This window comes from Neopsephotus bourkii, unplaced genomic scaffold, assembly GCF_033783945.1.
Source record: "Neopsephotus bourkii isolate Nb327-2 ecotype Australia unplaced genomic scaffold, CSIRO-AGI_Nbou_v1 NB_414, whole genome shotgun sequence".
NCBI lineage: Eukaryota > Metazoa > Chordata > Aves > Psittaciformes > Psittacidae > Neopsephotus > Neopsephotus bourkii.
In genome coordinates, this window is record NW_026900918.1 from 2,165,560 (window position 1) to 2,180,933 (window position 15,374).

Sequence of the window (15,374 nt, forward strand, 5' to 3'; positions counted from 1 at the left end):
GGTCCTGTAGAGTCCCCCCCCCGGAGGCAGCTCTGGGGCCGCAGCACGCACAGAGCCACGGCAGAGGGACGCGGACCCAAGGGGACAATAGCAAATGCACACAGCGCGGGGCACACGCACCCCCTGCGCCTCTCCCAGCCCCGCACCCGAGGCTGATGTGCACCGTGGGCCCCGCTGAGCTCATCCTGGCACCCGCACTCGGGAGGCAATGCGGGGATGCGGCCCCTCGCTGCATGGGAGAAGGGGGTGGTGACAGCCGCTGCTAAGAACCAACCCCCCCCCCAACTTGTCATCCCTCTCGTCTGCAGCCACCCCAGTCCCAATGAGGCCACCACTGCTGCCGCTGCTTGTCCTGTGGGTGCCACGGCTCCTGGGAACCCTGGCAGAGGTAAGCTCTTCTCTCTTCAACCCCTCACTTGTCCATGCAGGCTCTTGGCTCCGAGCTCACCGGTGGCAGGGGCTTTGCATAGTCCTACCCCGCCGAGGAATGACGGCATCTTCCTGGGCTGCCGCTCCGGCTCTGCAGCTGAACCAAATTAGCAACGTTTGCAATTAGGAGCTGGCTCTTTCCTCCACTTCCCCCTCCACCGCCGTGCCCAGTGCCTGGGATGGGAGCGTGGCACTGCTGCCATGGCTGCACAGCTCCTCACGCCAGGGGCTGGATGCTGTCCCCAGGCATGCAGAGCCCCTTCGCTCTCCTCCGCACCACGGTCGGTGCGGGAGCCAGCAGTGAGTCAGCCAGCAGAGCCAAGGGGGAAAGAACTAAAGATGATCTCTCCTTTGGGGCTTGTTGTGGGATAGGGAGTGGGCAGAGAGATTTCCTTTAATGTGGAGGGAACTGGACGCAACCTAAAGCAGGGCACACCCTGCTGCAAGCAGGCTCTGGGGAAACCGGTGTCCTGTGAGTGTGCTCAGCACCCACTGCGGTGTGAAGGGTGCTGGGTGCTCTGGAGCTCTCAGCCCAAGCCCTCGCTCCGCAGCACGGGGGGGATGGCAGGCTGAGGGTTGGGGTCCCTCCATCCTCCCCATGACTGTGGAGAGGTGCCTGTTGAGGGAATGAGCTTGCCAGGGCCTGTCTGGAGCTCCCTCCTTCCCCAGCTCTTCCCCCTTGTGCACCGGCTGGTTCAGTGGGTCTCCCCCAGTGGGCATGGCCCCATCTTGGTTTCTGCAGTCCCAGGAGCCATGCAAAAGGCCAGGGCAGCCCACAAGCCACATCTGCTGATCCTGTATCCCTGCCTTGGCCAGGGGAGTGCGACGTGAGCAGTGACCTGGGCTCTCCTGGGAAAAGGGGTCACAGCCCCCGGAGGGTCGCAGATGTGTGATGGGATGGGACCCTGCACCTCTCCCAGGCGCTGCTCTCATCCCATCCCTCTCTCACTTGACACCTTCAATCCCCAGGGCGAGGGATGCAACCGCACATCACGGGCAGGGCTGGAGGAAGAGGCTGCTCACAGTGATAGAGGTAAGTCAAAGCAAAGGGGTTCTCAGGGTGAAGAGGGTGGCCTTGGTGCAGCGAGATGGGTGCTAGGCCAGGACTCTTGGAGTTAAGAGTAGCTTCGTAAATGCTTTATCCTAACTGCAGGCTGCAGATCATGGCCTGAGAAAGGGAAGGACTCAGCCCCATCCTTCTCCAGCAGCCAGCCTTATGGGGAGCAGTGTGAGAGATGGACAAACCTCGCTCCTTCCCAGGGAGAGCCCCTGCAGTTGCCTGGGCAGGATCGTACCCCATGGCTGTGCTGAGCTGGCTGGGGAGCAGCACAGCCTCATGGCACTGGCCCTGCTACTGCAACCCCTCCCAGAGGATCCGCAGGCACCAGGCAGGGCACGGGGTGTACCTGGATGTGGCTGCCTGTGATGTGGTTAGCAGGGCTGCTCTATGAGCAGTGCGGTGATGCAGGGCCTCGGGGCTGGAGGATGCCTCTGGCCCATTTCAGGGATGAGTACACTTGTGCTGCAGAGGTGAAGGTGACTGGAGGTAGGCAGTGCAGTCTATTGGGAAGCCAAGAGAAGCAGACAAACATGGGTGGAGAACTCACCCCTTCATTAGGTAAGAGAGATAAAACAGTGATAACACATCCCTGTTTGAACTCCATGCAGGGCACAACCCTCCTGCCTGTCTTCAGGGGATCAACCATGCCCTGTGCTCAGTGAGCTGCTGCAACTGGGTCCCTGCTGACCCAACCCCATGGACACCCAGCTCCATTCACATAACCATTCCTGAGCAGGCTGCTCCTGAATCTGCATTTGCACTGCTCAGGGGTGGCACTGAGGCTTTTCCCAGGGAGAAAAGATGTGCCCCAGTTCCACTCATTGGCTGAGTGAAGCTCTCAGAGTGGCAGCAGGCTCCATTGCATCAAACACAACTTGTGTGCAGCTCCAAACCTGTCCAGCTCTGTGGGAAGGCCACACACAACCCTGGAGCAGTCCCAAAGGTGCCCCTGCCCCTGGGGCTCACCCCACACTGGCTGTATAAACCAGCCCCCAGGTAGACCTCCAGGGCAATAGCTGTGCTTGTCTAAAGCTCTTTTTGCTGCTCCAGATCGCATGTGAGCCTGTTACAACGTGTTCCACACCATACATCTTCAGGGCTAATTATTACACAAGTGTCTTATTAGCACTAGGGCTGTTGTGGTGTTTCCCAAAGGCTCAATGCAATAGGGAGCTCCTCATCCACAGCAAGGCAGGGATGGTGGGCACACACACACTCTGTTAATGGAGGCACAGGGACACGTTGCCAGCTTGCTCCTGACGGACAGGCTCTGTCTGGCTTCTGTTTGTGGAGGTGGTTCCAGAGCAAGGAGTCAAGAGCCGAGCTGGCCAGTGACCCACCAATTAGGCCAAGCCCTGTACGCCACTTCCTTGTCCCCAGACGCTCTCCCATCGGGATGCCACAGCACCAGCCCTGTGGCCGCAGCGTGCTTGCTGCAGCAAGGACACATCTCAGCAAGGGGGTGACAATCTGGCCCCACTTTTCTTCCACGTGTGCGGTGTCCTGCTCTTTCCGTGTCGTTCGTGCACTGGGCAGGACAGTGGGGTCTGTGCCTGGGTTGCCCCAAAGCAGCCTTTACACTGTCCTCTGTCAGAGCCCATGCAGAGACAGTTGCAGGGAGCATGTTTCTGATATAAACCTTTCTGGACAACGCACGTGATGGCCTGAAGCCTTCTGGACGTTCTCCAAAGGAGGAGATGCTCTATGCTTAGGAGCATCTCTTTCACATAGTGCCTTTGACCCTAGTCCATGGGGGTTTCTGAACCTTCCTGTGTTTTCCAAAGGCCACTCAGAGCCCTTGGGGTTAGGGGCCTGATGGAAGTGGGGCAGTCCCCATGGCGGTGCCCTCTGTGCAGTGAAAGGGGTGGGTTGGGGACTCTGGTCCTGCAGCTTGGCCACCCAGCTCCCTGCTGATGGTTTTGGCTTTGCCCCTGCAGGGACCCTCCTGAACCTCAGTGTGAGTGACCAGAGCCGGCCAGACTCCATCCTTCTATCCTGGCATGAGCCGGAGGTGGGTGCCAAGGGATACTGGCTCGCCCTCTCCCTGCTGGGCTCAGGGGCACCGCTGCAGAATGGATCTGCTGGACCCAACATCACCAGCTTCTGGTTCCATGGGCTGACCCCTGGCACACGCTACGAGGTTGAGGTGACAGCCACGCTCGCCTGCATGGAGACCACCAGCCAGACAGTCACAGCACAGACAAGTAAGGGGTCCACAGGGTCCAAAGGGTTTCAATGCTCCTACCGGTGGTTTGGAGGGTGTGAAGTCCAGGTCAGGGTGTTGGGCTTTTATTCACTTCCATAAGGCTCTTCCCTGGTCCCCAGAGCCCCAAGGGTCTTTCCCTCATCCATGTGGAGGGAGGGTCGTGTCCCTGCAGGGTTTATACTGAATCTGCTGGAATAATATAGCTAATGATGGATCAACTGATGATGTAGACTGCAGAGAGCTGAGGGGTAGGAAATGTGATGCCCGGAGGTGCAGAAAGAGCTGCAAGGAAAGAGCATCTGTTCTGTGATTTTTGGCACAACTCTGTCAGTTACTGGCTACCTTACCAAGCCTTGCTCTACACCATCCCTGGCTGATGCTAAGGGCTGAGGTAAGGAGGCAAGGCTGGTGAGCCCACAGCTCAGGTGGGGAGCCTTGAGTAAATCAGTGCAGGTGAAGGTAGAAAACCTACAAAAGGAGAGCTAATGAGGGACCAGCTTCTGATGTGGATTGCAGAGAGCTGAGGGGTAGAGAATGCCATGCCTACAGGTATAGAATGAGGACCTCAAAGCTCCTCCAGCTCCAACCCCTGCCACGGGCAGGGACCCCTTCCACTGGAGCAGCTTGCTCCAAGCCCCTGTGTCCAACCTGGCCTTGAGCACTGCCAGGGATGGGGCAGCCACAGCTTCTCTGGGCACCCTGTGCCAGCGCCTCAGCACCCTCACAGGGAAGAGCTTCTGCCTAAGAGCTCAGCTCAGTCTCCCCTCGGGCAGGTTCAAGCCATTCCCCTTGGCCTGTCCCTGCAGGCCCTTGTCCCAAGCCCCTCTCCAGCTTTCCTGTAGGCAATGGGGCTGTGCTTGGGGCATTGGCAGGTCAGCCACCACCAAAAGAGCCAGCGCCACCCGTGCCATGTCCAATGCAGGTCCTTCACCTGTCCGCAACCTGAGCCTGAGCAGTGGTGGGAGCTCTGCCCTGCTGCTGGCCTCCTGGGCACATGGCCATGGGCATCGAGACGGGTACCACCTCGCCCTGTACCACAGCGACTCCCAGACGCTGGTGAGGAACGCATCCATCGCACCCAATGCCTCCACGTTCCTGTTTGACGGGTTGCTGCCTGGCAGTGAGTATGCCTTGAAGGTCAGCACCCTGGCTGGATCGAACCAGGCGAGCACCAGCATCCACCACTGGACAGGTAGGGAGTTACAGGTCACAGGAGGGAAGGGGTGGGAGATAGGGTTTGGCAGGAGGGGTGCAGGACAGATTCCAGCTGTGTTGGGATGGCAGAGAGGTCTCCAGGCTTGGGATAGCGAGTTTGTGTAGGATGGGCAGTTCTTCACATCCTTGCTGGGAGCCCAGAGTGCAGGACCCGCAGCCTGGGTTTGTGTGCTCCATATCCCCATAGGAGAAGGGCAATCTGGCACAAGGTTTTGGCTGGTGGGAGCTGCCAAAACGCTGCATTAACCCAGGCTGCCACCAGCTCTGCAGCCTCAAGGAGTGTGACAGCATGGAGGGACCCCAGGAGCCCCCCAGCCTGCCTGGGAAGGGACATAGGAGGGACATGCTCCATCAGAGCCCTGCCAGCCCCATAGAGAGCAGCAATGGGCATAGGAGACCCTGGGGAGAGAGAAGGGTCCCGGAGGCTCCGTGCTGAACCTCGCTGCCTCCTATCTTTCCCCTCAGCTCCCTCCATCCCCACGCAGCTGAGGCTCAGCCCGGGCTCCAGCACCAGCCTCATCGCCTCCTGGATGGGTGCTGCGGGGGCCGCATGGCTGCACCTCGCGCTCCACAACCTCCTCACCCGGACGGTGACCACGACCCTGTCTGCCAGGAGGGGCCTCACCAGTTACACCTTCCAGCACCTCCAGCCTGGCACCCAGTACTGGCTGGGGCTCAGCGTCACGGCTGGGCCCTACACTGTGCCAGGGCCCAACGCCACCGCATGGACGTGTGAGTGTGATGCCCAGGAGCGGGTGACATCGGTGATGCTTCTCGCTGGGATGAGCCTGTGGGCTCTTCCCGAGGAGGAGGATGGAAGGGCAGCAGATCCCGTTGGTGTTTGGTGCAGCTTGGCCTCAGGGCTGTTCAAGGGCAGCAGAGAAAATAGGGCAAGGGGATAGCAGTTCAGCTGGTTTGAACTGGAGCATTCTGGTTCGCTGCCAACACCGTGCCCATAGCACTGCAAACAGCACTGTCCCTGGGCTTGCTCTCCCAGCTGTTCCCAGGAGAACCAAGAGGGGAAATGGAGAAGGCAAACAAAGCCTCCTGGATAGAGCAAGTTCATGCTGAATGCCAGGGAAGCGTTGGCACTCTCTAGTGGGGAGCAGCGCGCTATGGAGGTGCCAAGCTGCAGGCTCAGAGCTGTTGTGCCGGTGGCTTGCCCTGGGCGGTGATGCTGGCCCATGACAATCTCCATCTCTTTCGGGCTCTCCTGCTGGGCTGCGGAGCTCGGTGCTGATGCAGGGGGCTCAGAGCTCCACACCCTGGCTGGGTTCGGCTATGAAGTGACTCTGGATCAGTCCCACGGCTGCTGCCTGCGGCTCTGCCCTGCCAGACCCAGCGGAACTCCGCGGTGCCAGGGGCACGGAGCCAGGGGCCAGCACCGGCCGGCTCCCGGGAGCGGCAGCGCGCTCGGGGCAGGACGCGAATGGAGACGAGGGGGAGTGAGAGGAATTTCCCAGCAGCGCTGCCAGCGTTGTCTGGAGCAGGAGCGGGTGTGCGAGGAGGAGGATGTGTACGCGTGGGAATGAGGAAGCAGGGGATGCGGCTTAGGGGTGTGCGTGGGGCCGGGGCACCCCATAATCCTGACACACACAGCGCTGTTCCCTTGCAGACCCGCTGAGCCCTGGCAACGTGACCCTGAGCAGTGCAGAGGAGCAGAGCTCCCTGCAGGCTCGCTGGAGCAGCCCAGCAGGAGAGAGGGACTTCTACCTGGTGACGCTGCGGGAGGGAGAGGACGGTGCTCCGGCAAGGAACATCTCTGTCGGCGGGGACAGCGGTCATGTCACCTTCCATGGGCTGAGCCCCGGCAAGCAGTACTCTGTCCAGGTGACAGTGGTGGCTGGGCCTTACCGGGCATCAGCGCGCAGCGCAGCAGCCTGGACACGTAAGCAGAAAACCTGAGTGTCCTTTGAGGCCATTTCTGCTGCCTGATGGAGATGGGCTGATGCCCAGGGGGAGGATGAGGAGGGGGGCAGTGCAGTGGTACCTGCTCCCAAGAGCAGGTTGTGGGTCAGCCCGGTCCCTCCTGGGGTCTTATGGAGCCACACTTGGTGCTGCCGCAGAGCTGCCGTGCCAGGAAGGAAGGGATGGAGCTTAACCAGCGTGGGGATGCACTCGCCCAGTCCCTGGTGCTGGGGGTAGTGAAAAGCTCTTCCTGCAGCCCTGGCTGCCTGTGTTTGGTGGAGGGACCACTGGGAGCAATCTGGCTGCCTGATGCTCTGCCCCATGGTGTGATCCCATCCTTGTTCTCTGCAGAGCCGCTACCACCATCTGGAGTGAGTCTGTCCAGCCAGCAGAGCCCTCACAGCTTGCTAGCCAGCTGGGAGGAGGCAATGGGAGAAGGTTACGTGCTGGCCCTCAGCACCATGGAGGACCCCATAAAGAACAGCTCGCTGCTCAGAGGTGCCACCAACTTCACCTACGAGGGCCTCAGCCCTGGGACTCTCTACACCTTTGAGGTCAGCACCGTGGCTGGCCCCTACACATCCTCACCCCAGCGCATCACCAACTGGACATGTGAGTGCTACAGCCAGCCCCGGGATTCCCACTAGATCTTGCCCTTCCCTGTGATGTTGTGCCTCAGGGATGTGCTAGCATGGGTCTTCTGCAGCTTCATGCAATAAAAGGGTGAAAGGCTCAGGAAGAAAGCAGAGGTGGATGTGTCTGACCCTGGTCTGTATCCCAATCACCCAGCTCAAGGGTCAGCAGAGCCAGGTGCCCTCCTCCTCCTCCTCCTCCCTTGGGCTGCCCCTTATGGCACTGCCTTGAGCCACCTCTCCACCTTGCCCAGACCATCCCATCACTTTCAGCACCAAAGCATCCCTCTCTTGCCATGTCAACCTGAGCCCTGGGCTGTCCCAGTCCCCGCCAGACTGATGGGGTGGCAGCAGCCAAAGCGTGCCTATGGGTTTCGCCAGGGCAGGGTCTCCAGGCCCTGCACATCTGCCTGTTGACCCCAGCTGGGTGCTGCTCTGACCCTCGGCCTTTCCTTTCCTAGATCCTTTGCCGCTGCAGCAGCTGACCCTCAGCAACCAGGGCCACAGCACCTCCCTGCAAGCCTCCTGGAGAGCAGCTCCCACCGGCAGCACTGGCTACACAGGCATCCTCTGGGAAACCAAGTCCCAGGAGCGGGTCAAGGGCATGGATCTGGGGAAGGAGTGGAGAAACGTCACCTTTGAGGACCTGGTCCCCGGGCGGCAGTACACACTGGAGATGGCTGCTATGGCCGGACCCTACAGATCCTCTGTGCGATCAGCCACAGACTGGACATGTGAGAGCGATGCCCCTGCCTCAATCCTACTGCAGAATGCATCCAATGAGAGCGGGATGTTCTGGCATGGAAGCAAGGCAGAGTGTGGACCACATATAGGGGGGGCAGGGATACACAGACATGCAAAGGGCAGAAGGAGAAGCAGAGCCACATTTAGTCAGGTTGGAATTAGAAGGGTCTTCAGTGCAGGAGGAGCCCATCACTGAGCAGGGGAGGTGGGGACCCGCTCCCATGTCTGTTGCGGAGCAGAAGCTTGAGGTGCTCTGGGGTTTCACAGTATGTTAGAGATTGGAAGGGACCTCAAAAGCTCATCCAGTCCAATCCCCCTGCCGGAGCAGGAACACCTAGATAAGGTTACACAGGAACGTGTCCAGGCGGGTTTTGAATGTCTCCAGAGGAACCCACACCTCCCTGGGCAGCCTGTCCAGTGTTCGTCCCCACTGAGAAGAGTTAAGTGGAACCTCTTTTCCATTTACCCATTCCCCTTGTCCTTCATTGTTTGCCACTGGAAGAGCCTGGCTCCACCTCGACATCCCCTTTATATATTATATACACTAATAAGGTCACCCCTCAATCTCCTCTTCTCCAAACTATAGAGACCCAGCTCCCTCAGTCTTTCCTCATAAGGGAGATGCTCCACTCCATCATCTTAGTTGCCCTGCGCTGGACTCTCTCCAGCAGGTTTGATGTGTGCCAGGGCTAACTCTGACCTGAGCCCACCAGGGACAGGGGTGGAGGTGCCCAGGGCAAGCACGTGCGGTCGCTGCTCCGCACCACAGCCGCTTCTCACTGCCTTGGGTGTCTCTTCTCCCCCAGACCCCCTGGCTCCGACCGGTGTGACCCTCACCAACACCCGACGCCCACTGGGACTCTCTGCCTTCTGGGACAAGGCTGCTGGCGATGTGGACCGGTTCCACCTGCAGCTCTACAGCAGGAGCCTTCCAGTGCATAGGAACATCACAGTGGGGCCGGACACCCACAATTTCACGTTCCTGGGGCTGTCCCCTGGCATTCAGTACTTCCTGAAGGTGACCAGCCTCGCTGGCCCCTACAGATCCTCCTCACACTTCGCCACTGAGTGGACATGTGAGTGACAAGTGTCCCCAGCCCCTTGCAGGGATGGGGCACCCTGGCACTGCCTGCAAACCCGACAGTGACATGGATGTGTTTGGGTGGAGGGAGGGCTCGGGTGAGAGCTGCATGCTTCCTGCCGCTGGGAATCAGAGCAGATCATAGAATCATAGAATAGTTAGGGTTGGAAAGGACCTTAAGATCATCTATGATGGCATGAGTTAGGTGCTGTGGGATTGCTTCTGGGTCCCAAAAGACCTTCTTCCCCAGCTCAGGCGAACCTTCTGCCTAGACCCTCTGTGATCTCCTGGTTCTGGTGGGAGAGGGACATGAGAGAGGAACCATAGAGACCCATAATGGGCTTGTTGCTCCCTGTCCATGGAGCACAACAGCCCCCTGGTGAGCTGAGGGCTTTCTTCTCAGCACAGCACACATCTGCTAGCAGCACCTTGGGAACACGCACGGGCAACTTGCAAGTCCCCAGGATGTGGCAGTCAGCTTCTCCTTTAGCCCTATGCGGAGGTGCAGGCTGTTCCATTGCTCACCTCCTCCATCTGATGGGTCTCTGTGCTGCGTTTCCCCCTAGATCCACTCTCCCTGGCTAACGTGAGCCTGCAGCCTGGCCAGAGACCCCAGGAGCTCCACGTGAGCTGGATGGAGTCTGGCGGTGGTGGCAGAGACCACTTGGTGCAGCTCTCGGTGGCCGAATCCCTGTCCATCATCAGGAACGTGTCTGTCCCGCGTGGAGTCACCCAGCTCGACCTGGAGGGGCTGGTGCCGGGGTCCCGGTACCGCGTGGAGATCATTTCTCAGGCTGGGCCTCATCGCACCTCCTCCCAGACTGCCGTCGGTTACACTGGTAGGAACGGGGCTCTTCTGCACCCATCCCTGGTACCCAGCCTGGCTCTGATCCGGTGGGGGACTGGGAACCAAGAGCGGGGTCTTAGCATGTTCAGTGCTGACAGTCCTGCAGCTCCCAGCTTCATTCCCAAACCGGAGTCAGCCCTGAGCATCCTGTAATGCTGGTTCTCCCCTACAGTGCCACTACCTCCTCTTTCCCTGTCGGCAAGCCCTGCCAGCGCTGCCTGGGCTCTGGCTGTGCACTGGGAGACCCCTCCTGGGCAGAGGGATAGATACAAGCTCAGTGTGCACAAGGAAGGCTCTTCTGCACCAGCAAGGAACCTTGAAGCTGGGAAGGACAGCACTAATGTCACCCTGGAGCAGCTGGAGCCAGGAGCATGCTACCTTGTTAGGATCTGGGCAGTAGCTGGACCTTACCACTCCCCCACAAAGAACGTCACTGGCTGCACAGGTGAGCATCCATAGCCCCCATGGGTGATTTTGGGTTCGGAGCACTACAGGAGCCCCAGAATGGGATGGGGATCAGTGTTGGCACCCAGCGAGAGGAGGGCAGCAGTGTTTGCTGGCCGGTTGTGCTGCCTGCCTGCGGAACGCTGCCTGTTCAGAACTGGCTCTTTTTCTCTCTAACTCATGTGTCTCTCTTTCCTCACAGTCCCTGCTGCACCTACAAACTTGACCCTTGTCAGCCTAGGCAGCTCCTCAGAGCTTTACACGAGCTGGAACAAGCCCCCTGGCAGGAGGGACCACTACCGCATTATTCTGTATGGCCTCAGCACCCAGAGCAGGGATCGGGTCCAGACCTTGAGTCCAGATGCCCAGAACATCACCTGGACTCACTTGGAGGCAGGCAGCAGGTTTGCTGTGCAGGTCATTGCCATGAAAGGCTCATATGAAGCCTCTTCCACCAACGTCACCCAATGGACACGTGAGTCTGATGGGTTGGGTTGGACACAGCATCTCACTGTGCCACAGAGCTTCCATCAGAGCTTTGCAGAGCATCTACCACCACCTTCCCCATCCCGAACCATCCCTGCTGTGCCATGAGCTCCTGCATAGCTGTGCCACAGAGCTTCCATCTGAGCTCTGCAGAGCATCCACCACCACCTTCCCCATCCCAAACCACCCCTGCTGTGCCCTGAGCTCCTGCATAGCTGTGCCACAGAGCTTCCATGTGAGCTTTGCAGAGCATCCACCACCACCTTCCCCATCCCAAACCATCCCTGCTGTGCCAGGCTCCTGCATAGCTGTGCCACAGAGCTTCCATCTGAGCTCTGCAGAGCATCCACCACCACCTTCCCCATCCCAAACCATCCCTGCTGCGTCACAGGCTCCTGCATAGCTGTGCCACAGAGCTTCCATCTGAGCTCTGCAGAGCATCCACCACCACCTTCCCCATCCCAAACCATCCCTGCTGTGCCCTGAGCTCCTGCATAGCTGTGCCACAGAGCTTCCATCTGAGCTCTGCAGAGCATCCACCACCACCTTCCCCATCCCAAACCATCCCTGCTGTGCCCCAAGCTCCTGCATAGCTGTGCCACAGAGCTTCCATGTGACCTTTGCAGAGCATCTACCACCACCTTCCCCATCCCAAACCATCCCTGCTGCGTCACAGGCTCCTGCATAGCTGTGCCACAGAGCTTCCATCTGAGCTCTGCAGAGCATCCACCACCACCTTCCCCATCCCAAACCATCCCTGCTGTGCCCCGAGCTCCTGCATAGCTGTGCCACAGAGCTTCCATCTGAGCTCTGCAGAGCATCCACCACCACCTTCCCCATCCCAAACCCTCCCTGCTGTGCCAGGACCTCCTGCATAGCTGTGCCACAGAGCTTCCATCTGAGCTCTGCAGAGCATCCACCACCACCTTCCCCATCCCAAACCATCCCTGCTGCGTCACAGGCTCCTGCATAGCTGTGCCACAGAGCTTCCATCTGAGCTCTGCAGAGCATCCACCGCCACCTTCCCCATCCCAAACCATCCCTGCTGTGCCCCAAGCTCCTGCATAGCTGTGCCACCTTTCTGCTCCCTGCCCTCACTCCTTCCCCAGTACAGAGCCAATCCTCCCCATCCACCCCAAGGGCTCTGGGTATCTCCCTTGCCATTTCCAGCTCCAAACCCTGGATATATTGCATTCAGAGCCCATTTGTCCCCGTGCTCCTCTCTGGAGGATCTCTGGATGAGCTCGTAGTGCTGTGCAGTGAGTGGGGGCACTCAGAGGCTGACTCTCTCCCTGTTGCTTTCCAGATCCCTTGGCTCCTGCCAACCTCACCCTGCGCAGCCCCTCTGCCTCCTCCCTGCAGGCGTCCTGGGCAGCAGTGGGGCGAGGAGCTGAGGGCTACGTGGTGGATATCTATGACACAGCCTCCAGCAGTCACATTGGGCACATGGTGCTGGGTGCCGGTGCCAGGAGTCACATCTTCAGGAACTTGAGCTCTGGTACCCACTACAGCGTGGCAGTGAGGGCCACGGCTGGACCCTTCCACAGCAGCACCCCCAACCGCACCCACTGCACACGTGAGTATGATGCTCTCCTTGCAGGCTCCACCAGCTCTCCCCCTTCCTGGTTTAAATCAGAGGCCATACTAGAGCAGCCAGATCCTGCCTTCTTCTCCCACATGCCCGAGTGCCTGGCACTTGTGCCCAGCTCTGCACAGCCCTGTGGCATAACCACCCGTATCCTTGGTAGCCATCCACAGGCTCAGATGTGCAGCATCCCCTTTCCCTCCGCCCACACCTGCATCCTGGCACTGACCCGTGTCTCCTCCCCAGGCCCGCTGCCCCCGGCCGCCGTGCGCTTGCTGAGCACAGGACACCCCGACAGGCTGAGCGCATCCTGGGGAGCCGCGGCCGGGGGCCGAGATGGGTACGCACTGACCCTGTACCGCGCTGGGCTGGGCACGGCGGCAGCCAGCACCTCGCTTGGGAGGGACACCCACAGCTTCACCTTCACCGGGCTGGCCCCTGGGTACCAGTACTCCCTGGAGGCCAGTGCCACGGCTGGACCATACCAGGCAGCGGCACCCAACGTCAGTGGCTGGACACGTGAGTGCCTGGAGGAGCATCCCCTGCACAGGGGTGGGTGGGAGGTTTACAGGGACCCGATGGCTTTAGAGATGTGCACAGATGAGTGCATGGGTGCAAGGCACAGCAGTCAGTGCAAGAGCACAATCTTCCCCTCATCAGCACATGGATGTTTGCCTATAGTCTGGCACAGGTACATAGAATCATAGACTCGTAGAATAGTTTGGGTTGGAAAGGACCTTAAGATCATCCAGTTCCAATCCCCCTGCCATGGGCAGGGACATCTCACACTAGACCATGTCACCTAAGGCTCTGTCCAACCTGGCCTTGAACACTGCCAGGGATGGAGCATTCACAGCTTCTCTGGGCAACCCATTCCAGTGCCTCACCACCCTAACAGGAAAGAATTTCCTCCTTAGATCCAATCTAAACTTCCCCTGTTTCAGTTTGAACCCATCACCCATTGTCCTATCACTACAAGGACATGCTGGTGACATGTAGGTTTGCCCAGCTGTGCCCATGCAGGGACATCCGCTGCCCATGATGCCCCATCTCTATGTATATAGGAGCACTCATGCCATCACTGAGTCTCCTCCAACAGGTAGAAACCACACCACCATAAAGCTTAATCAGTGTAATACAAGAGGCTGGTCCCCAGTTCTGCCAGGAGAGCAGCTCTCTGCTCTGGAGATGGACCATTGCAGCACATCATCCAGAAAGACTTCAGGACCACACAGAGAATAGACATTGTGCCAGCTCTGCCCACACTAGCTGGGTGCTGGAGGATGCATGTGCACACAGCAGTGACAAAGGCACTTCAGCTTGGCTATGGGCTTGAGGGTGACCTGGATGAAGGGTTGGCATGTGAGGGACCACGGAGAGTGAGCAGCACTGAAGGTGAGGTGGGATGGGACAGGAAAGGGAAAAGTGAAGAGGAGGAGTGTGCTGAGGGCGCCTGAGTCCCAGCCCTCAGGAAGCATCTGCCCCATGGCACAACGTCCCATTGAGAGTCCGTTTCCTCCTACACGGTCTCCAGTCCCTAACATCAGGTTTGGTGACTCCCCAGGCCCGCTGCCCCCGACCGCCGTGCGCTTGCTGAGCACAGGGCACCCCGACAGGCTGAGCGCATCCTGGGGAGCCGCGGCCGGGGGCCGAGATGGGTACGCACTGACCCTGTACCGCGCTGGGCTGGGCACGGCGGCAGCCAGCACCTCGCTTGGGAGGGACACCCACAGCTTCACCTTCACTGGGCTGGCCCCTGGAAGCAAGCATCTGCTGGAGGTGGCGTCCGTGGCGGGGTCCTACCATGCACCTGCAGGGAATGTCAGCAACTGGACACGTGAGTGCCTGGGTTGGACTGGGATGTGGGTCACGACAGCTCACGGCAAAGGACATGGCCCCGCTGACCATGGCAGGTCCCAAGCCCTGCCTGAACTCAAGGGCATGTCGGTGCTGTGGCACTGAGCAGGGCTCTGCCCACCCTCACTGTCAGCTCCAACAGCTCCAGGTGAGCTGAAGCTCCAGGGCTGTGCTTCAGAGGAGAGGCATGGAGGAGGGAGCAGTCATCAGAGGCATTCAGTTGCCCCAGAATAGAATAGAATAGAATGAAACTGAACATAATAGAATAGTTTGGGTTGGAAAGGACCTTGAGATCATCCAATTCCAATCCCCCTACCATGGGCAGGGACAGCTCACACTAAACCATGGCACCCAAGGCTCTGTCCAACCTGGCCTTGAACACTGCCAGGGATGGAGCATTCACAACCTCCCTGGGCAACCCATTCCAGTGCCTCACCACCCTCACAGGAAAGAATTTCCTCCTTAGATCCAATCTAAACTTCCCCTGTTTAAGTTTTAACCCGTTACCCCTTGTCCTATCACTACAGTCCCTGATGAAGAGTCCCTCCCCAGCATCCCTATAGGCCCCCTTCAGATACTGGAAGCTGCTCTGAGGTCTCCCTGCAGCCTTTTCTTCTCCAGGCTGAACAGCCCCAACTTTCTCAGCCTGGCTCCATACAGGAGGTGCTCCAGCCCCTGAGCATCCTCGTGGCCTCCTCTGGCCTTGTTCCAACAGTTCCATGTCCTTTTTATGTTGAGCTTCCTTCTCACCCACCTCACTCCAGCTGGCGCAGGGCTATCTGCTCAGACAGACATCACTTGAAGCTTGCAAAAGCTTCCAGGCTGGTGGATGCAGCCGTCTACCTGAGACAAAGTGCCCTGAGCTGCATCTTGCAGCCCT

At 59.2% G+C, this 15,374-nt stretch overlaps 1 protein-coding gene across 4 annotated transcripts in view; it reads left to right on the forward strand.

The window, feature by feature from the left end:
* The first annotated feature begins 282 nt into the window (after positions 1 to 282).
* The window catches only part of LOC133210289 (receptor-type tyrosine-protein phosphatase V-like), a 33,028-nt gene continuing 17,936 nt past the window's right edge, over positions 283 to 15,374 (forward strand). For 3 of the 4 annotated variants that reach the window (XM_061349550.1, XM_061349551.1, XM_061349552.1), the window contains exons 1-15: positions 283 to 388; positions 1,399 to 1,462; positions 3,427 to 3,693; positions 4,618 to 4,887; positions 5,376 to 5,642; positions 6,526 to 6,798; positions 7,170 to 7,430; positions 7,912 to 8,184; positions 9,001 to 9,270; positions 9,842 to 10,114; positions 10,295 to 10,567; positions 10,769 to 11,041; positions 12,359 to 12,628; positions 12,884 to 13,156; positions 14,202 to 14,474. In XM_061349550.1, coding sequence (XP_061205534.1) covers positions 323 to 388; positions 1,399 to 1,462; positions 3,427 to 3,693; positions 4,618 to 4,887; positions 5,376 to 5,642; positions 6,526 to 6,798; positions 7,170 to 7,430; positions 7,912 to 8,184; positions 9,001 to 9,270; positions 9,842 to 10,114; positions 10,295 to 10,567; positions 10,769 to 11,041; positions 12,359 to 12,628; positions 12,884 to 13,156; positions 14,202 to 14,474 — 3,646 coding nt within the window. In that variant the 5' untranslated portion in view covers positions 283 to 322. Of the gene's footprint in view, positions 389 to 1,398; positions 1,463 to 3,426; positions 3,694 to 4,617; positions 4,888 to 5,375; positions 5,643 to 6,525; positions 6,799 to 7,169; positions 7,431 to 7,911; positions 8,185 to 9,000; positions 9,271 to 9,841; positions 10,115 to 10,294; positions 10,568 to 10,768; positions 11,042 to 12,358; positions 12,629 to 12,883; positions 13,157 to 14,201; positions 14,475 to 15,374 lie in introns of those variants that run through there. The other variant, XM_061349553.1, reaches the window with a different exon arrangement.